This window comes from Cotesia glomerata, linkage group LG7 (genome assembly GCF_020080835.1).
Source record: "Cotesia glomerata isolate CgM1 linkage group LG7, MPM_Cglom_v2.3, whole genome shotgun sequence".
NCBI classification, from domain to species: Eukaryota; Metazoa; Arthropoda; class Insecta; order Hymenoptera; family Braconidae; genus Cotesia; species Cotesia glomerata.
This window is the reverse complement of record NC_058164.1, coordinates 14653833-14676088: the sequence shown is the minus strand read 5'-3', so window position 1 is coordinate 14676088 and position 22256 is coordinate 14653833. Positions and strand designations below refer to the sequence as shown.

The 22256-nt window shown below is 33.6% G+C and overlaps 2 protein-coding genes across 2 annotated transcripts in view; both read left to right on the top strand.

Moving 5' to 3' along the window:
- The first annotated feature begins 3283 nt into the window (after nt 1-3283).
- The window catches only part of LOC123268284 (obscurin), a 109894-nt gene continuing 90921 nt past the window's right edge, over nt 3284-22256 (top strand). Inside the window, exon 1 of the mRNA XM_044733238.1 lies at nt 3284-3445. Within this exon, the coding sequence (XP_044589173.1) occupies nt 3373-3445 (73 nt within the window). The 5' untranslated portion in view covers nt 3284-3372. The remainder of the gene's footprint in view (nt 3446-22256) is intronic.
- On the top strand, nt 9981-13004 carry LOC123268276. The gene is made up of 2 exons (XM_044733224.1): nt 9981-10818; nt 10920-13004. The coding sequence occupies exons 1-2, from the start codon at nt 10026-10028 to the stop codon at nt 12737-12739; spliced, it is 2613 nt and encodes an 870-aa protein (XP_044589159.1). The 5' UTR covers nt 9981-10025; the 3' UTR covers nt 12740-13004.

Sequence of the window (22256 nt, the reverse complement as noted above, 5' to 3'; positions counted from 1 at the left end):
TCGACTATTTTTGCGTAGTTTCTGAGATATTTTAATTTATATAAAAAATAAAACAATCTATTTAATTTAATTTTTCCCTCTACGACGGTTATGCATCGGGCATGCGCCGAACGATTACGAGCATATTGCTTACAGCTGTCATAAAGTTACTAAATGCAAAATGTAAACATGAAAATGATTTTTTAAGCTACATCCATCTGTGTCGGGATAATAATTGTAAGTTATTTTTTATATATTTTTAATTTTTGTAGAATTCGAGCTACGTTGGTCTTTTTTTTATCAATCGCTTCATTATTTTTTAATAATATCATAAAAATAAATACGGTGTTCACAGTTCAAGGTCACCACAACTGCTTATCGTTGATTTAAATAATTCTGTCAATGTTATATATTTTTTTTTATTTCAAAATATAAAGAAATTTTTTTAATTATTTTTAGCATTCATTTTTTTTATATTCAATAATTATTTATATTTTTTATTTAATTTAGAAAATTTTCACGTGCTAGGGACTTTTTTAGTACCCGGACTGGCCACCAGGCGGCGCCATTTTAATTTTAAAAAAAGTGAGGGGTACTCTCCTAAAATGGCCTTAATAAAAAACTCTATTTACAAAAAAATATAATACATATGGCTGTCTAATAAAGACACATTATAGCGAAACGATGATATGATCTTCTATTAGCAATAAAACGAATAATCATTGACTCATGATTTTTTAATTACTTCTAGACGTTATCGATACAAATCAAACAAAAAAAAGTCAGGTCAATTAGTAGTGTTATTCAAAAGGGATAGTGTTAAAAACGCCCAGACTTAGATAGAAAATCCCCTTCTCCTTCTAAATTTTTTTTTAATTCATTTTGACGTGATAACGTCTTATAAATTGATGAACACCAGCAACACTCATGAAAAAATGTAACGTTCCGCCTGAGCCTGTGCGTGCAAGCGAGAGCGCACAACAAGCGATAGAGAGGCACGATAAAACAAACGATAGAGAAGCCTAAGCGTTGGCTTGTGACTCATATATCTCTCGTCTCGCGTGACGTCAGAGCTAGCAGTTCGAATATTGTTCTATAACTAATTATTCGTGAATATTTAAACAAATTACTTAAATTAAATTTGCAAAAACTGTAAATAATATTTGAAAATTAAAAATTAATGTTTTTAACCAGTTTTAAAAATATTTATATCAAATTATATCAAAATATTATTATTGATAATATTAATTATGAATAAATAAATTAATAATAACTATAAACGATAAATTAATAAAATAATAATAAAAAATAATAAAATAATTAATATTAATTATAAATAATAATAATAATTATATCAGTTATGAAATTATTATTATTATCATTATTATTATAATTATTATATGAATTTAATTTAATTTATTATATCATTAATAATTATTATATCAATTTTTAATTATCAATGTATTACACGGAAATAAAATTGAAGGAATTTTTACTATTTTACTATTGTAATTTTTACTAAATAAAATAGTAACGGTGGACTATACTTCTCATTTAGTAATTTTTACGATCTACTATTGTAAATTTTATCCAACAAATAAGACTAGCAAGAGTCTTAAAAAGTCGAATACTATAGAGCAAATTATACAATATGTGTTTGTGAACTTTACAATTCAACTATTGTAAAAATTCACAGTTCGTTTTTTTAAAAGAAATATTAGGGAGGGAGAGAAATAGAAGGTTGGACTCATTGGTACCTGTACAGTAATCGAAAAAAGAAACCGAGATTTTCGTGCTATCTGGGAATCGAACCGAGAACTCTGTGTTGGCAGCCAGAGACTCTCCCTCTATGCTATCCGAGGTAAACTGAGACCCATATCCTTTAACATTTACATAAACTTGGAGTCTAGCGCTGTGCACGGCCATCACTCACACTAATTGAGAAACATTCCAATTCAACTATTGTAAAATTTGCTATAGTTCTATTGGAAAGATACAGAGGCAGCACTGGAAATTTTAATCTCTTACTTTTTACAATAGTAATATTGTATTTTTTCATGAATAAATAGTATTTTTTCTTCTAAAATATTTGACAATTAATAGTAATAAAAGTATAGTCCAGCTTTACAATAGTTGTATCGTAAATTTTCCCAGAAATTTTTTCCCGTGTAATAGTATTAAAATACTTATTCTTTGTTAAAATAATTCTTAAATACTTAAATTTTTTTAATTTTCAAATACAAAACAATGATAATTCAGTGATAATAATTCAATTCAATTTATAAAAGTATGCAATTTTTCATCAATGTTTCTTTATAACGTTATCACGTAAAACTATCATCCGTAAACCGACTTTACAGACAAACAATTTTTTTTTCTTTAATTGCTCATCAATTCACTCTAAAATGTACAAAATTTGTTCATTAATGTTTTTTCTATGTTTCCGTATACATCTTATCGCTGTTTAACAAAATCTAAATAATTTAAAAAGGAATTAAGTATTGAAATCAACGAGCTTTAATTTTTAAGGCATGCAAAATTCATATTTTTTGATATTAAAATCAATATTGGAAGAAAGAAATTTTTTTTCCCGAAGTTCATGAATGAATTTTGCGGAAAATTAATTCCATTTTCTGAAATTGCCCTTGAATTGTTTGATGAAGAATTAAACTTTACTCGTACGAAACACTTGAATTTCGCAAAATCTGTCAAAAAAAAATATTTATTTTTCAAGTTGAAAAGTAGCTGGCATAACATGGAATTACCCATATGCAGAATCGATCGATCATTTTCTACGACTAAGCAAAAGAAGGGTGGTTGAAGCTTCAACTATTGGAGTCAGATATGTATACTAAATAATCTATATTGACTCAGACTGTCGTGACACAAGGGCAGGGTCGAAAGCAATTGTAGTCAGTACGCCCGCGGCATCGACGGGATATTCATGTTGATTGTTGTAGAATAGTATTAGTTTCTGATAGTAATCATCAGATATTTCTGTAGCAAATTTTAGTGATAAATCCTTAACTACATAATCCTCTGTTTCAGCTCAAACTAAATCTAGAATAATATTTTTCTGAACCTAATTATGTATATTCAACAACCGTAGAATAGTATTTTATATTATATGTAAATGTACGTTCCACATACTTTCTTGTTGGTGATATTTTATCCACTCAATTTTTTTATATACTAATAAGCATTTGTAATTTTTTCAAAAATTTCAAACTATAGTTTTTTAAATGTGTTAATGTTAGAAATTTTTGGATTAAATTTAATAAAAATATAAACTTCATAAGCAACAAAGAGTCCAATAAAAAAAACTATAAACTCATTGCAAAATATAATTGAATTTTGTACGTTGACAAACAGTGGTTAGTACATCAATAAAAAATGGGATGCAATACTAGTAAAGAAAGTATTCAATCGGCAACCGAGGAATCAAAGGAGGATGTTAAGAATGGTGGTGAGGGTTCACGATTTTACGAGTAATTTCGCCTGCACATTTTATTCAAAGCTTCAATCTTAGCATAATTACTAATCAATATAAGTACTTTTATGAAACAATGAATATTAATGTACTACTATTAACTTCAAAACAATCGTTTTTTTGAAATAATGTGCACATGAATAAATAAAAATCACTTGTTACTAAAATTTATTACGATGAAAAATTTTATATTCTTATAAGATCATGAAGATGTAATAAATCTTACTTGTTAGTCCCTGATTAAATGTGTAGATTTCATTTTTATAACATATTAATAGTTATTAACATTTACATTATTTTTAATACTATGTATCAACCAATGAAAACTTAAAATGCGTGTTCTCTATGGAAAAAATAAATGTGAAAACATATAAGCAAAGATATTAATAAATTACATGCTACGTATATCTAATTTATGTTTTATCGCCGAAAACGTATTTGTACAATTTTTTACATTTGCTCACATATTTTCATCTATGTCACATCTGTTTTATATATATATATATATACTGAGAAACTAATTGACTTGAATCAAGAGAAAAATTCTTGAAACAAGAAAATAATTTTGAAGAGTTTTATTGTCTTGAATCCAGACGAAAAATTCTTGAATTGAGTAAAATTTACTTAAACCAAAAAAAAAAATGCTTAGCTTAAAAATTTCCCAATCACGACGATAAAGTTCCTCAAAATTATTTTTTGGTTGAAGTAAATTTTATTTTGTGTATGAACGCATGGATTCGTTTACGTATTATAACGGGGTTTTGCCTGACCCGGGGATTTACCAAGCCAGGCTCACCGTTTATATTGCAGATTTTGGCTTACTTAAAAAAACTATTATTAACTTAAAAAGGGCGCCAGGAGAATGATCTCCAATTAATTACTACTTCGACTTCGGCTAGCTCTTACCTCTTCCTCAGGGCGGCGGGCCATGCTGAAATACTCGTCGTTAAAAAATAGAACCGCAAAATAAATGAAATTCTTAAAATTACTCGAAATAAATTCAGAAGAATTAAATAAAAAATAATAACAATTTATTTAACAAAATATACGTCGGCGGTCGATATTAATTTTTAACAAAAAAAAATTAAAACATCGTAACTTAAAGTTTCGCTTAATCTTAACAAAATTAAACGTCGTTACTTCAATTTCATTTCTCACACTCGCATTCATACATCGGCAATCACACTATGTAATAACAGCGTTACAAAATAATAATCGTAAAGCGTTGAATCCTCGCGTATTATTTTGTTAATCAAAATATTTTACAAAATTACAACGTGGACTCGAAACGCTGGATTCAACACTGAACAAGAACGTCGGTTTATCAAGAAATGGAGCGTCGTCCTCATCTTAGCAGCTCGGAAGAGCTTCGTGTGGTCGACTCAAATAAATAATAAATTTTAGAAAATAAATACTTCACAACAAGTTACAAATTAATTACAAATAAACAAAATCGCGACATAACTTCGAAATTAAATTTACGTTGCGGAGCGAGCAAAAGCGCGTCCGTATCCGTCGACAGTCCAGCCTCGAATCGTCTTCTTCACGGAGAAGTACCAGCTTCTTCCTTCGTTGAAGTTGGCGGCGCTAGTCTTCATTTCCATTGGAATTGATCCCCGTCGATAGTTGATCTAGGTCCGTATAATAATCAACGGACCTCCACGACAGTTTTTAGTCACCTCTGCTCCTGCAGTACTGACTAACCAACTGTCATCGATGGTGATCGTCGTATTGGAACATGCGGCAATGCAGCATCGATTGTCCTCAGACCTCTCGGGTGTTTACGGCACTCGGTGCCTCGCTCGCTTCGGTACTCACTTGTTTACGTTGTAACTCCATCCTTGTTGCTCCACTCCGTAGCCTCGTACTCGCTGTGACTCGCTCTGTCTTCCTCACTCGTTCAGCGTCGCGTATTTTTACAAAATAAATTCAATAAAAATTAGTACAATTTTCATTCATTCACACATAACATCCTCGACGTTGGATTCGAGCATGGAGGGTCTTCATACCCCAAGTATAGGGTGTCGAGTAAAAATTTACCACGTTAAAGTATAAAAAAAATTAATTATTACTATCGAAAATGCACTTAAGTTAACAAATTAAAAGCTTGAATAAGCGATTTACCTTCCACCGTTTTTCGAAAAACTTCAAAATCTTTTTTGTATATAAACGGATGCTTTTAACATATACGATAACATATTAAACAGTGTTCACATACGTTTTTGTAAAAAAAAAAAAAAAAAAAAAATTAGGAAAACGGTTGACCCTGAAGGCCATTCCTGCAACTTCCCGCTCATTTCGTACCTAAGCGCTTGAAATTGCATTTATGATGGTTTTGAGCTCTTCGAGCTCAAAAATACAGTTTATGTGTTATTTTGAGCCCTCCGAGCTCAAAGAAATAGCTTTCCTATGCTTTTGAGCTCTTCGAGCTCAAAAATCTTATCAAAGTTCGATAAAACACGATTTTTTTAATTTTCAAACTGCTATAATTTTTGAATGAATTAACCGATTTGCACGTGGTTAGCGGCAATCGATGTAGTTTTTTGATCTCTATAAATAATTCTGAACAAAAAAATTGATCTAATGAAAAATTTCGGAGTTATTAAAAAAAAAAAATTATTGTGTGGTTTTATGAAACCATAAAAGCCATAATTCATAGCTAAATTTGTCATTAAAAACAAATTTGCGAACTGGGGAAATAAAGGATAAAGGGGGGAGGGGAGACCTTACTCAGTAGGAATTTTTTTTTTTTTTCGGTAACCGAGAAAATAATTCAGACAGCCCAGACCGGGACTCGAACTCGGATCGTTTGGTTACGCGCCAAAGGCTCTACCCGTTAAGCTATCCGAGACATTGTCCGTAACTACTATTCAGTCACCTAATAAGACCTACCGAGTAATAAACACCACCGTCCATCTTACGGTAAAGAGCCATAATTCATAGCTAAATTTGTCATTAAAGACAAATTTGAGAACTGCTTTACCACCACGATGCAAGTGAAAATTTATTCGGATTGTTGACATTTAACTAGAAATTTTCAGAAAATTAATCAATTTAGGGTATTAAAATTGTGTTTTTAATCCTAACTTGATAATTGGTAAATGAAAAGGGTCAGCATAGGGGATGTTGCCGCGATTGTGCTTATAGTCATTAACGGATCTTAATGAAATTTAGTACATATCCCATAGAGGAAAGTACCACGGGGTCTAGCTTGGCCCAGTCCTGGTTGAAGTCTGGGATGATAACGATGGGCCAAGCCTGGTTATCAGGACTGGCCCATGCCTGGTTACCAGGACTGGCCCATGCCTGGTTACCAGGGCTGAGCCATAGTTAATTTTCAAGTCTGGTCCATGCCATTTGATAAAAAATGATAAAAAAAGAATTTATGGGGTGTTATTTTTTTATTTTATTTTGTAAGTAAAGTAAATTTAAACCTAACTGTTGCTAATTATAGAAATAAAGTGAAAATCGTATCCGTTCTAACCGAGATTCGAACCCGAGCCGCGCGCTTGCCAGACCGATGACTAACCCCTACACCGTACGACCGATTAGTTGATGCACATCTCATTATTCTCATAAGCTAAATCTATATGGTGACGAAGTGTGACGGTTTATTATTTATATAATTTATGTTATTTAATATTGTGCTTTGATGAAAATTAACTATTTTTTACAGATATTTATTAGTTAAAAAAGTGCAAGAATCAAGTTCTTATACTACTTTAAACTTTGTACATCGTTCTGTATATTTTTAATATCTTATGATAAATTTTCATGTTTAAAATTATCAATATTAAAAATTCAACTGTAAATTATTATATTTTAATTTTTTTAAGACTGTATCAATTTTGACGATATGCAATTGTCTTGGTTAAATAATAAATTTTAAATTTTAGAATTTGTTAGCAAATATTCGTTAAACAATAAATATTTACTGTTTAAAATTCTATTACTTAATGATTTATTAAGTTTGAATTTTTTATTGAATGCCTTCGCGGTTTTGGAAATGCCGTAAAGATTCGGTATTTATACGATATAAGTGCTGTATTTTTACTGTAATACTTCAGTTATTTTAGCCAGTTTTTTTGTCGAATTATTACGAAAAAATTACGAAATAAATTCAGAATATTCATGGCAATACAATAGAAAAATTACGGTATATTGCAGCAAAAAACCGGAAAAGAAGATCCCTACTTTCTATTACCGGCAAAATACCAAAAATATACTGCATTACTACTATTTTTTAATAGCTTAAAAATTTTTTTTATAATATTATAAATTATTATGAATAATTTTTAAGAGGTTGACAAACTAATTTCTCGATTATTATTATTATTAATAATTTTTTTTAGTCTAGACCGAGATTAGAACCCAGATCATTTAGTTACGCGCCGAAGGCTCTACCAGTTGAGCTATCAGAGACATTATCCATATCTATTTACTCAGTCACCTAATAAGACTCGCCGAGTAATAAACAAAACCGTCCATCTTACGGTAGAAAGCATTATATCTTTAATTATATCAGTATAAACGCGGCAAAATTATAATAATATTATAGTTAATACATAGATTTTTTACAATAAAAGTTCTAGAGTTTTACAGTAATTTTATAGTATTATTTCTGAACTTTGCAGCAGAAGTACGATACAAATGCTGTATAACTATAGCAAAAAAACTGGCCAAAATGACCACAGAAATACCGTATTATTTCAGAATTATAACGGTAAATTTACAGTAAACGCATTAATACCGAAAATTTACGGTATTTCAAAAACCGCGAGGGTGGCTAAGGCTAGATTACCCAATTCTGGCTCAAGTCTGGGTTGCCATTCAACGGCCATGGCTATACAGAAAAAAAAATTTACTTGAATCAAGTAAATAATTTTAAAGAATTTAATCTTTTTCTTCAAAGTTATTTTCTTGGTTCAAGAATTTTTCTCTTGAATCGAGTTAATTTTTTTTTTCAGTATAAGTTTCCCAATCTTGGCTAACCCTTGGGTAATCATTGTAGCCGTGACTGGGGGACCCAGTTCTGGCCCAGGCTCGGGTCATAATTGGGGCGACCAAGGCTTGGTTGCCCAATCTTGGTCCAAGCTTGGATAATTATTGGTATGGCCGAAGCTAGGTTAACCATTCTTGGCTCACGCTTGGGTCACCAATGAATGGCCAAGGCTAGGTTAGCAAGTCTTGGCCCAAGGTTGGGTAATCATTGGCATGGCCGAGGCTGGGTTAAACATTATTTTAAACATTATTTTACATCCCCCTAAATGTTAGGGGTAGTCCACCCCTAAATTTTTTTTTAATTTTTAGAGAAAATTTTTAATTTCTATTTTTTTATGATACAACATACAAAAATACATACAATCCTCAATTTTCACCCTTCTACGATCAACCCTTATTTTTTAATAGCCATTTTAGTAATTTAATCATTTTTCCTCTCCGGTCGAAAACTGATCAATCGTCATTTAATTAGTTATCCCCGCCAAATGTCTACAGGTGTCACTTCTGACCCAGTAAACAGCACGGAGTAGGGATGAGAACGAAGCCGGTCTCCTTTCTTTCTCACTCCCTACACAGTTGTCGGCCATCATTATTGTTTATGCATCAAGTGTAGTAGTAACGTTGAAAATTATTATTTTGCTATCTCAGTGTAACTCTCATATTAACTTTTAATCATTCCTATTTTATCAATAATAATTAAATTATCAATTTTGAGTGTATTTTGCACGATTAGTTAATCAAGTGATTTTATAACCTCAAAAGTACTCAACACGTGACACGAGCTTCCAATAACAACGGATTTTGTGTTGTAAGTATACTTTTTTTTATTTATATCGAAAATGTTGTTGATCTTATAAAAATGTAATTTTAATTTAATTTTATTAAAAAAATGTAATTGAACAATTAAGATTTTCATAGTTTCCAAAAAATCAATCATTATGAATCTTTATTTTGAAATGTCAATGGAAATATTGGTTGTATGAAAAAATTATAAGAGACAATGTTTTCATAAAATTTAATTTTTTACTTTTTTTCGAAAAATTTTTCCATAAAACTTATATTTTTGTTATAATTTCATAAATTAAAACTAATCATTTCAAAACTGCGGCAAAAATCCTGGCCCTAATTATACTTTTAACATTTTTCATCATTAAATAATTTCATTAATTCTATTTATGTATGTTTTGTACAGTGAGCAATGCCAAGAAAACGCAAAGGGGCTGATTTGAGCCGCAGTACAAGTAAAGCTCGAAACTTGCGAAATAGCAGATCCGAAAGAACAGAAGAACAAATCCAGCAACAAAATACTGATGCACGTATCAGAATGGCGCGATTGCATCAAGAAGAGCCAGAAGATACACGAGCTGAACGCAATGAAGTCAGAAGATTAGAACAACGACAATCACGCCGTTTCACAGTCAATAGACGAAGAACAAATGACCAACAACGACAACAGGTACATCGAGCATTTATATCTGATTCATTCCTGCGTCTAGCATTCCAGTATGAGCCCGATAATGAATATTATGCTCATTCAAAAGTGGTAATTGGTGCTATGGACAAGGAATGTCCGCATTGTCATGCTCTGAAATTCAAAAATGAGCCAGCTGGGATGTGTTGCGCGTCAGGAAAAGTGCAACTACCTGAAATTGAAACACCACTTGAACCATTGAACGGCTTACTTATCGGCACGGATCCAGATTCTAACGTGTTCCTGAAGTCAATTCGAAGATTCTATTCATGCTTTCAAATGACATCGTTCGGAGCAACAGAAATAGTTCGAAATACTAATGCAAATGGTCAACAATTCAATTCTACATTCAAAATCAGAGGCCAAGTTTATCATAAAATGGGCTCACTGCTGCCAATGCCAAACGAACCACATAAATTCTTACAAATCTACTTTATGGGCGGCGAGGATTCCGGAAGCGCACTTGCCAATCGCGTGAATGCACGTTGTGATTATAATAACCTTGATTCACTTTATGCCAGGCGCATCGTCAGCGAGCTAGATGCTCTTTTGAACGAGCACAACGAGTTGTTGAAAATATTCAAATCACATATGCACCAATTACAAAGCGATAATCACGCTATCGTCATTAATTCTGATAATACACCAGCTGGAGAGCATATTCGTAGATTGAATGCATCCGTTGTTGATGATGTTGCTGGAATCATTGTTGGCGATTGTACAGCTGCACGAGAAATTGTGATTCGTAGAAGAAATAATAATCTTCAGTTCATTGCTGACACACATCGTTCATATGACGCTCTCCAATATCCGCTAATATTCTGGAAGGGACAAGACGGATATTGCATAAACATAAAACAACGAGATCCCGTATCAGGTACTTCATTGATTAATAATTTGATCATTAATCATTTAACAAAACAATTAAATTATTGAACGTAATAAATTTAAATTAATTTTTATGAACAAATATTACAGGAGCTGAAACAAACAAGAAAGTTAGCTCAAAGGATTATTATGCGTACCGATTAATGATTAGACGTGGCCTGGACAACGTCATTTTACGATGTCCTGAGCTTTGTCAACAATTCATGGTCGACATGTACGCGAAGATTGAGAGCGAACGACTACGATACTTACGATATAATCAACAAAAGCTGCGCGCGGAAGAGTACATTCATTTGCGAGACACTATAAACAACAACGCCGACGTCGCCGAAATTGGTAACCATGTCATTTTACCATCATCGTACGTAGGCAGTCCACGTCATATGCAAGAATATATACAGGATGCTCTGACTTTCGTGCGCGAATATGGACGACCATGTTTATTTATCACGTTCACATGTAATCCAAAATGGCCAGAGATTACATCTTTGCTACTGCCTGGCCAAAATGCAATACATCGCCATGACATTACAGCACGTGTGTTCAGACAAAAATTGAAGTCTTTAATAAGTTTCATTACTAAATCACATGTATTTGGTCCCACACGTTGCTGGATGTATTCGGTTGAGTGGCAAAAGCGAAGATTACCTCATGCACACATTTTGGTTTGGTTCATCGACAAAATCCGTCCTGAAGAAATCGATAGTATCATTTCTGCGGAAATTCCAGATCCATCCACTGACCAACTGCTTTTTGATATTGTTACAACAAACATGATTCATGGTCCATGTGGTACTCTTAATAGTTCATCGCCTTGCATGGCTGATAGAAAATGTACTAAAAATTTCCCTAATGATTTTACCAATGATACGGTCACAAATGTCGACGGATACCCAATATATCGTCGAAGAAATCCTGAAAATGGCGGACAATCATTTATTAAAAATATCATCAACACAGACATTGATATTGACAATCGTTGGGTGGTGCCATATTCGCCTCTGCTGAGCAAGACATATAATGCTCATATTAATATTGAGTTCTGCAGTTCTGTGAAGAGCATCAAATACATTTGCAAGTATGTCCATAAAGGCAGTGATATGGCTGTGTTTAGAGTGGAAAATACTAATGTGAATGCTCCTCCAGTGAATAAAAACGATGAAATAACGCTCTACCAAATTGGTCGGTACATCAGCTCCAATGAAGCTGCTTGGCGTATCTTTGGTTTTCCAATTCATGAACGGGATCCAGCAGTTGTTGAGTTAGCCATCCATCTTGAAAACGATCAGCGTGTATTTTTCACAAACGAGACAGCGATTGATCGTGCAATAAATCCACCTAAAACTACACTCACTGCATTTTTTGAATTGTGTAATCGTGCGGATGATTTTGGTGCCTTTGCACGAACATTACTCTATTCACAAGTACCACGCTATTTCACATGGACTCAAACAAAAACATGGATGCCCCGCAAGCAAGGCTCACCAGTTGCTGCATGTTTCAATTTATTTAAATCAAACGCCTTGGGGCGATTATTTACAGTCAATCCAAGACACACGGAGTGCTTTTATCTTCGACTGTTGTTGGTTAATGTTACTGGCCCATTATCATTTCAAGATATACGTAAAGTGAATGGGCAACAATATCCAACGTATAAAGATGCATACCTTGCACTCGGCTTGCTGGAAGACGACAACCAGTGGGAATGCATGCTTGCTGAAGGTGCATTGAACTGTACAGCAATACAAATTCGTCTACTATTCGCTATAGTGTTGACTACATGTTTCCCAGCCCGAGCACAGATATTATGGGAAAATCACAAAGATTCAATGACTGATGATATATTGCATCAACATCGTATACGGTGCCACGATCTAACCATAACATTCAGTGACGAAATGTACAATTAAGCATTGATTGCTATTGAGGATCCTTGCATTGTCATTGCCAACTTACCACTTAGTAATTTCGGTATGAATTCGCCAAATCGAACTGCATCTGATTTAATGAATACTGAAATGAATCGTGAACTGCAGTACAGTACTGTAGAAATGGCAGCGATTGTTGCCCGCAATGTCCCACTAATGAATGAGGAACAAAGAACCATTTATGATCGCATTATGCTCGCAGTTTCAGCTGTACAAGGTGGGTTCTTCTTTTTGGATGCACCAGGTGGAACTGGCAAAACATTCGTTATTTCGCTAATTCTTGCTGAAATACGATCAAATAATGGCATCGCATTGGCTGTTGCATCATCGGGCATTGCAGCAACTTTATTGGATGGAGGTAGAACAGCTCATTCAGTATTTAAGCTGCCACTAAATATTCAGAATAACCCCGACGCAGTATGCAACATTAAGAAACAATCGTCCATGGCCACTGTGCTGAAACGGTGTAAAATTATTATTTGAGATGAATGTACTATGGCACACAAACATTCACTTGAGGCGTTGAACAGGACATTGAAAGATATTAAAAACAGTGACAAACTATTTGGCGGAACTCTGTTGGTCCTTTCAGGTGATTTCAGACAAACACTTCCAGTCATTCCACGTTCAACATATGCTGATGAGATCAACGCTTGCTTAAAATCATCTCCATTGTGGCGTAATGTTGAAAAATTACAGCTAAAAATAAATATGCGCGTTCAAATGCTTCAAGATCCATCCGCTGAAACATTTTCAAAACAACTCTTAGATATCGGTGATGGAAAAGTTGCTATAGATGAAACTGGATACGTAAAATTACCGACCGATTTCTGCACAATCGCTGATTCGCAAGATACTCTCATTGAACAAATATTTCCCGATGTACACACACAGTACATAAATCATGAGTGGCTTGCAGAAAGAGCGATTTTAGCGGCAAAAAATGTAGACGTTGACAATTTAAATCTGAAGATACAAATGTTGTTGCCAGGGAACTTGGTATCATATAAATCTATTGATACAGTTTGCGACGACAGCGAAGCAGTAAATTTTCCCACAGAGTTTTTGAACTCACTGGATTTGCCAGGCATGCCACCGCATAATTTACAATTAAAGGTTGGATCTCCAATTATCTTGCTTCGTAATTTGAACCCGCCCTGGCTGTGCAACGGTATGCGATAAGTCATTCAAAAATTAATGAAAAACGTGATCGAAGCCAGGATTTTAAATGGCAAGTTCAGAGGTGAAAATATACTCATACCACGGATTCCTATTATACCTACAGATGTGCCAATTCAATTCAAACGTATTCAGTTTCCGATTAGATTGGCATTTGCAATGACTATCAACAAATCCCAAGGTCAAACGATGTCTGTTTGTGGATTAGATTTGAGAACACCATGTTTTTCACACGGACAATTATACGTGGCATGCTCTCGAGTGGGTAAACCATCCAGTTTGTTTGTGTTAGCTAAAGATGGACTAACAAAAAATACTGTTCACGCTATAGCATTAAGAGATTGATATTGTTCAATAGTGTTACTGTCGTAATTGTTTAATTAATGATATATAATTTTAAGGAATAAATTATAATAACTTAAAAATAATGTTTGCCTTTTGTTATTTTTATATTCCCTCATCGTTCACAGCGCTCCATGCTTATTTCACGCATATACCACATTCTTACATACATACAATATACACATTCTAACATACATACATACTCACAATAAGTAAGCTATTTTTTGTCTACACTAGAAATTACTAGGAAATTATTTATATGGCAAAACAACGTTTGCCGGGTCAGCTAGTTTAGGTATATTTTTATTGAGTTCATAATTTTTTAATACAGGGTTAATCAGTTTATTCATCAAATCTAGTAATTCTATCCATATTTTTTTAAATTTATTTTATAGACCATTTTAATAATTTTTCGGAATTTATTGGAAACAAAATCTAGTTTAGTGCTACAATATTTGTAAGTCTTTTAATTCATGTAATTAATATTATTTTTGAAAAAATATTAATTAAAAAGATATTATCAATAGGTTAAATATTTAATAATGAACTATTTTATAAGATACATATATTTTGAATAAAAAACAAACAAAATAGCGTGGAGCACTGGCACAAATGAGTAATAGTCTATACACTACACGGTCAGCTGCTGCGAACTATAGGCGCCGCCATATTGGCCTTGGCTGCTCTGACGAGCGCCTTTCACTTTATCCTTACTCCGCGGCCGACCGTCACGCGACATGCAACACACAGACGAAAAAGTTTGAAACGATATAATAAAAGTTTCACTTTAAAAACACTTTTTTCGATTTTTTTCACAACGATATCTCACGAACGCATCAACCGATTCTGATGCTTTTGGTGGCGATCGATGCGGGTTTTCAAGGTTAAAAGCTGATTAGTTTTTGAGATCGATCGGTTCAGCCAATTCGGAGATATTTTAAAAAAATGAAAAAAAAAAACAACTTTTTTTTTCACTTTTTTTGCAATTTCTCGAAATCTACTGGTCCGAATCAGTTCCGACTTACAGGAAATTTAAGTTTGGCAAAGACCTTTCGAATGACACCAACTGCGATGAAATCGATCAAGCCGTTCAGAAGTTATAAGAGGTTTACACACACACACACACACACACACACACACACACACACACACAGCCCTACGAGTAGCTAGTGCTTTCCGCACTATATCAGAAGAAGCAGTGTGCGTCATTGCTTTTAGTATGACGCTGCGTCGAGTCGCCACATATCCAGGCCAAACAGCTATGCCTAGAATCCGTAAAAAGGATTCCCCCCCCTAAAAAAAAAAAAAAAAACACACACACACACACACACACACACACACATACATACATACATACAGACGTACGGACATTCATAACCATCATAAAAATAGTCAGGGTAGCTTTTTAGGGCTTCAAAACCTTGAGATCTGTTGAAACCTCGATTTTTGCAAAACGGGGTGAAAACAATAACTTCCCGATTTTTAGAAAATCTTCGATTTCCTTAGCGGGAAGTTAAAAAAAAAAAAATCGGAAAACAGCTAACCCTAACGGCCGTCCCTGCAACTTCCCGCCAATTCTATACATAAGCGTTTAAAAACGCACTTATGACGTTTTTGAACTCTTTGACCTCAAAAATATAATTTATGTGTTATTTTGAGCTCTCCAAGCTCAAAGAGTTAGCAGTTCTATGCTTTTGAGCTCTTCGAGCTCAAAACTCTGATGTAAGTTTAATAAAACAATATTCTTTAAATTTTAAAACTGCGATTACTTTTGAATGAATAAACCGATTTTCACGCAGTTGGTAGCATTTGATACAGTTTTTACAATCCTAGGATAAAATTTCAAACACAAATTGATCAGACCAAAAATTTTGAAGAAATTTGAAAAATTCACTTTTTCCGAATTTTTTCGCCAATGATAACTCAGGAACCAATCGATCGATTTTGACGTCCTTGGCGGCGATCGACGTAGTTTTTCAAGGTTAAGAGCTGATTAGTTTTTGGAGTTGATCGATAGTGCCGTTTAAAAGTTATTCCAAAAAAAAAACAATTAAAAAAAAAAATTTTTTCTTAGTTTTTTTGTGATTTGTCGAAATCTATCGGTCCGAATCGATGTGTCCGAATCTATAAATTAGATATACGTGGCATTCATACACACACACACACACGTGCAGACATAGTGACAACATCGCGGGGGTAGTCAGGGAAGCTTCCTGTGACCTTAAAACGTCGAGATCTGATGAAAATTGATTTTTGCAAAACGGGCCCACACTGAAAAAATATATATGCGCATATATGCTGACAAAAATACATATACGTCGCACATATAAAATATATACGCCACATACTTTTTTTTTGCCCCCGTATATGCGGCATATATTTTTTTTTCAGTACGGGGGGTAAAACCAATAACTTCCCGGTTTTCGAAAATCTTTGATTTTTTTAGCAGAAACTTAAAAAAACCAAATATCAATTAGATATACGTTGGATATAATTTTTTTATATCTTTACTTATATGTTTTCATATATATTTTCCCCAGGGGGGTCATAAATAAAAAAAAAAAAATGCTTTCTGTAAATTTTTAATTTTAAAGCAAATCTGATCGTATTTATTGTATGCCGCACTAAATTTTCGTTTTGACTTCGTAGCTCACTTCAGGGTCGTACAAATAATTGTAACCGTGTTGAACAATTGATCAATATCTCCATATACTTTTTCTACGTCTTTTATGAGGAAGTTTTTTATATAAATCAGTGTAAAGAATAGTACAATTTTAGATAAATATACACATAAATGTAATAAGTTGAAATTCTTGTCTAGATTTATGATGAGAATGGCTTCAATTCATTAATAATTTTGGTATTCTTATTAAGTATCACTAAATATTGCGTATGCTCTTGTAAAGTATAGCATGTAATAATAATCATGGAAATAATGTAACTTGAATTTTTTCAATAAATTTGAATATTTCCATTACTTTTGAATTCCGTCTTTTATAGGGAACTAAAATTGTCAGTCGTTTTGATTTTTATTTTCTAACTAAGGAATATGATTTAGTCTCTTTGAAAAAAATATATTTGTCTATGAAAGTTTTTTATCTACACTGAAAAAAAAATTAACTTGATTCAAGAGAAAAATTCTTGAACCAAGAATATAATTTTGAAGGGGGTAATTGTCTTGAACCATGTAAAATTTCCTTAAATCAAGAATTTTTCTACTCAAATCAAGAATATTAAGTTCTTCAAAATTATATACTTAATTCAAGAACATTTTTTTTTCTGTGTATAAATGTAAACTGTAATATTTAAAAAAATTTCCTTACAGTCAGTTTACATAAAAATCATCATAAAATTTTTGAAAGTTCAATGAACATCTTTAACTCATCTAATCTAAAATCAAATTTTGATAATTATGACAATCAAAGAGTAATTTATGGGGCCTTGGCCTTAGTTTGACGATAATATATGTGTCAAGCATCAAGCACGCATTGAAATTCAAACCTTGACCCACGTGAGGATAATATAGCTACTCAACTATGACCACGTCTGTACTCCATGAACTGTATTTAAAGTTTTCAACTTATTCTCACGAAAAATTAATATTTTTGAATGCCACCAAGTGAACTTTTTAAATAGGACTATATTATTGAGAGAAATGATAAAGGTCTTTAAAATTCACAAAGTCGATTCGTTACGAAATTTATTCTCAGACTTCTAGATTGTGTTGTTAAATATGTATTTATATTATAATTAAAATCAAAATTTTTTTTAATAATCATATAAATGACTAAAAACATTCTGTTATTCATTCGACTCTGAATAAGTTTTTTTTTATATAAACTGTTTTTATATCACATTCAAAATGAAAAAAAAGCAGTTGTAGAAGAATAGTTTTTTAAAAATTTTATAATTTTTTCAGGATTTTCTAACTGAAGAATGTAACGGGTATATTTCAGGTAATATCAATAAACCAATTAATCCCCGGCTCGGAATTTTCTCGCCGGAGTCCAGGTTCTTGTCAGGGATAACTTATGTAATTTATAAATGAAATTTGAGCCGGAATATAATTGGAACACTATTTCTTTTTATTTAAGACAACAAATATCAAAAGCTTAAGTGATAATATGTACAAAATGTTATGTCAAAATTAACAATATTCAAACATAACCCGCACACACCGTTTGTTTTTCCGTTTTCGGTGCCACCTGGTGGCTAAACTCTGTCTACTACCTTTACAAAGTAGTATTCCTACCGACGGTTATACCCTAAATCGCGGCCCTACTTACCCCTAATCCCGTTCGGGTGCTTGGAAAGCAACCCTTTCCGGCCCTACTTTCCCCTAATCCCGTTCGGGTGCTTGGAAAGCAACCCTTCCTAGCTACGCGGTGGCCAAATTTCCCCCAAATGGTCAAGTCAGCACATACCTGGTTCCTGGTCGGAGACGAGGTAGGAGTTCCTTGGTAATCTTCCTGGTGAATGGTCTTCTACTAGGAAGGTTTTTACCACTGGGAAACTTGGTTTTCTTTTTCCGTCAATAAAAATTGCTTTTAACAGTTTTTTGACTAGTCTTGCCAAGTGAGAATTTCTCGCCACCTAGTGGCATATTTAAAACTACATAAATCGGAAAAATCTTCTAAGTTCTTTTCCGATTTATTCAAAAATGAATTTGATTTTGCCGAAATATCTGTTAACAGATTCACTCATTACATCTTTTTTTTTAACAGATTTTATTTCCATACTAATCTTGGTCGGGACTTAGAAAAAATAATTATTTCTCAAATAATTATTCTTTCCGATTTATTATTTTCGCCCAAAACAATTATTTCACAATAATTATTTTGACGATTTAATATTTTTACCAATAAATTTATCAATTTTAATTGTCAGGGAAATGTAAGTAAAATAATTTTTGTTCTTCTATAGAACAAAAATTTCCGTTACCGTGATCGGCTTTTAACATTTCTCAAACTATACTCTACCAGCGACAAGTTTTTTACAACTGATTATTTTCCAGAACTAAATAATTAGATCATAAACAACGCAACAATAATTTTATGAATATAAATATTTTGTTTATTAACCGAATAATAAAAAATTAACCAGATAAAAAAAAATAGAACAAGTTAAAGATTTAAACAAATCCGTAATTCCAGTTAGGCTCAAAAATAAATTCCACTTAGGTAGATAAAATTATTTAAACAAAAAGCTTACACGCGTAAATAATTATAATTAAGACTCTGTCTTTTTTTTTTTTTTTTTTTAAACAAATAATAATAAATAATTGGTAATTTAATATAAGAAACGACGTAAATTAATAGTTTAAATAATAGATAAACTAAGTAAACCGTAATAAGAATAATAATACCTATCTGAACAAAAATACAGTTATAAACATTTAATACGAAAATATATTCTCGCCGGTTCCGGCCGGCTTAATATTAGGCGAACATGAGCTTGGAAGAGTAGGTATTCCTACTGCCGCTCCGCCGTCTCGCTCGCACCTTCGTTCTCGCCGCCTCGCTCGCTGTCTTGCTCGCACTCATACTCATGACCATCATAAGAAGTTAACTGTTTAATTATTTAATTAAAACCCTTGGGTAAAAAAAAGAAAATTCTCCAACTTACTTCGTTCAAGAATTTTTATTTCCTGGGATTGAGATAGACAATGAAATTGATTCAATATTTTCCTCACTTGTTTTTAGAATGCCGTTACAACCGAAAATAATGAAATTTCTAATCGTTTTTACATCATCGAAAAAAGAATGTCTCCATTAAGTTTCAAAATATAGACGTAAAAATTTCGTTTCTTCAAACGATATTTGTTGCTACTTGAGAATTAAATGAAGACAATAGTACACGTCATCAAAAAATATAAAGTTTGTGAAAGAAAACTAAATTATGTTGATTCTATAATATTTATTTAGATGTTATATCGATAGTTTCATCACAGCCTAAAAAATTTGAATCATTTTTATCAATAATTTTGTTCCTCAATGAATCGATAAGTTTACAAACATAGTTGACTCAACTCAACTAGTATTATACGAGTAATGCAATATATTTTATAAGTTTCTGGACAAGTTCAATTTATTCAAACTATTTTTTGATAAATTTTACGATTGTTTAGAGTGAACTAATTATTTAGTTACAATTTAAATTAAATGAGAATTTAACATGTGCGCGCAAGCCCGCGCCTGAATATAGAGGTGCATGTATTTTCATGCTTATGATACATTCGACCAATCACATCACGAATAAATTAACTTCAACTACATCGATCTCAATTTCATATTAGGACTAGAATTTAAATTTGCGCGCGCCTGCCTATCACATTTGCATATGGGGTATTCCATGCCAAATCGACCACTTTTGACCTCGACCTCTTTAAATTTAGCTGAAACTTTATCATTCTTTTTTTCCCTTTAAAAAACATTTTTGAGAATGTTTTCAAATTTTTTCATCCAACCCAAAAGAAGTTATGAATTTCACAAAAAAGTGGCTTTTTAACTTCCCGTTAAGAAAATCGAAGATTTTCAAAAATTGGGAAGTTATTGTTTTCACCCCGTTTTAAGAAAATCGAGTTTTTATCGAATCTCGACGTTTCGAGGTCCTAGGAAGCTTCCCTGACTATTCTAGCAATGGTGTCTGTATGTCTGTATGTATGTGTGTGTGTGTGTGTTTTTTTTTTTTTATCTTAGGGGGGGGGGAATCCTTTTTACGGATTCCAGGCATAGCTGTTCGGCCTGGATATGTGGCGACTCGACGCAGCGTCATACTAAAACTCAACGCTAACGCCCCTACCCACTAAACCCTAAACCCCTTTTCTTCTTTCCTCTAATCCCTCATGGAAACCGCCGTCATGCATTACTTCGTGAGGGGAGGATCTAGCTACTGCTATTCCTTCTGGTGGCTAAGGTGTTATTTTTCCTTTCTTCTAGTTTCTGTCATTTGCCCTTTTTTTTTCAATGGAACGCAGCTCTGTAAGCACTTCGGTGGTAAACGTGCTTGTGGCGTTCCAGGCAGCTTCGGATGACAGCATTTCTTCTACTATTGACTCTGGTGTGATTTTCTTGTTCAGGATCTTCTCTAACTCATCACGCTGTGGGTTAAAACGAGGGCACTCAAAGAAAACGTGCTCCGCATTTTCAGCAACTCTTGGGCAAGACGGACACTCTGGGGAATTATCGTGCTTAAAGCGATAAAGGTACTCCCGGAAACAGCCGTGTCCTGACAACATCTGGGTCAGATAGTAGTTGGCCTCGCCGTGATTCCGGTTAAGCCAAACGTTAATCCTTGGTATGAGACGGTGTGTCCATCTCCCTGTTGTCGCGGCGTCCCACTGCGATTGCCATCGTGCGATGCTGTTCTGCCGTTCTTCAGCTCTGAGTTCCTCGGCACTTAGTGTGGTTGACCTCTTTCGTTGGTAAAGGTTCCGTCTTTCCTCAGCTAGAACTCTAAGCGGCAGAGTTCCGGAAATGACACACACTGCTACTTCTGATATCGTGCGGAATGCACTGGCTAGTCTTACAGCGCTCAGTCGATATACTGGTCCAGCTTTTCTCCATGATTCTTGCAACTTCAGCGCGTCTGCCCAAATGGATATTCCATATGTGAGCACCGATGTGACAACTGATGATAGTAGTAGTCTCCTGCTCTGCTTTGGCCCTCCGACGTTCGGCATCAGTTGTGCGAGACTAGCCCTCACTACTGACGCTTTGGCACTGACGTGTTCCACTTGCTGTTTAAAGTTGAGACGGGCATCAAGTATCACTCCCAAATATCGGATGTAAGGTTGTGATGTGATTTCTTGTTCGCCGACTTTCAGCTTGATGGTCTCTAACACTTTTCTGCTGGATATAAGCACTGCCTCAGTTTTGTGTGTAGCCAGATGCAGGTTTACCGTATTCATCCACCTGTGTGTGTGTGTGTGTGTGTGTGTGTGTGTGTGTGTGTGTGTGTGTGTGTGTGTGTGTGTGTG

What these genes read in the sequence shown, in the direction of transcription:
- LOC123268276 (XM_044733224.1), top strand. Translation starts at nt 10,026, where the DNA reads ATGGACAAGGAATGTCCGCATTGTCATGCTCTGAAATTCAAAAATGAG. An exon ending in ACAACGAGATCCCGTATCAG is followed by an intron (nt 10,819 to 10,919) that starts GTACTTCATTGA and finishes CAAATATTACAG; the next exon opens with GAGCTGAAACAAACAAGAAA.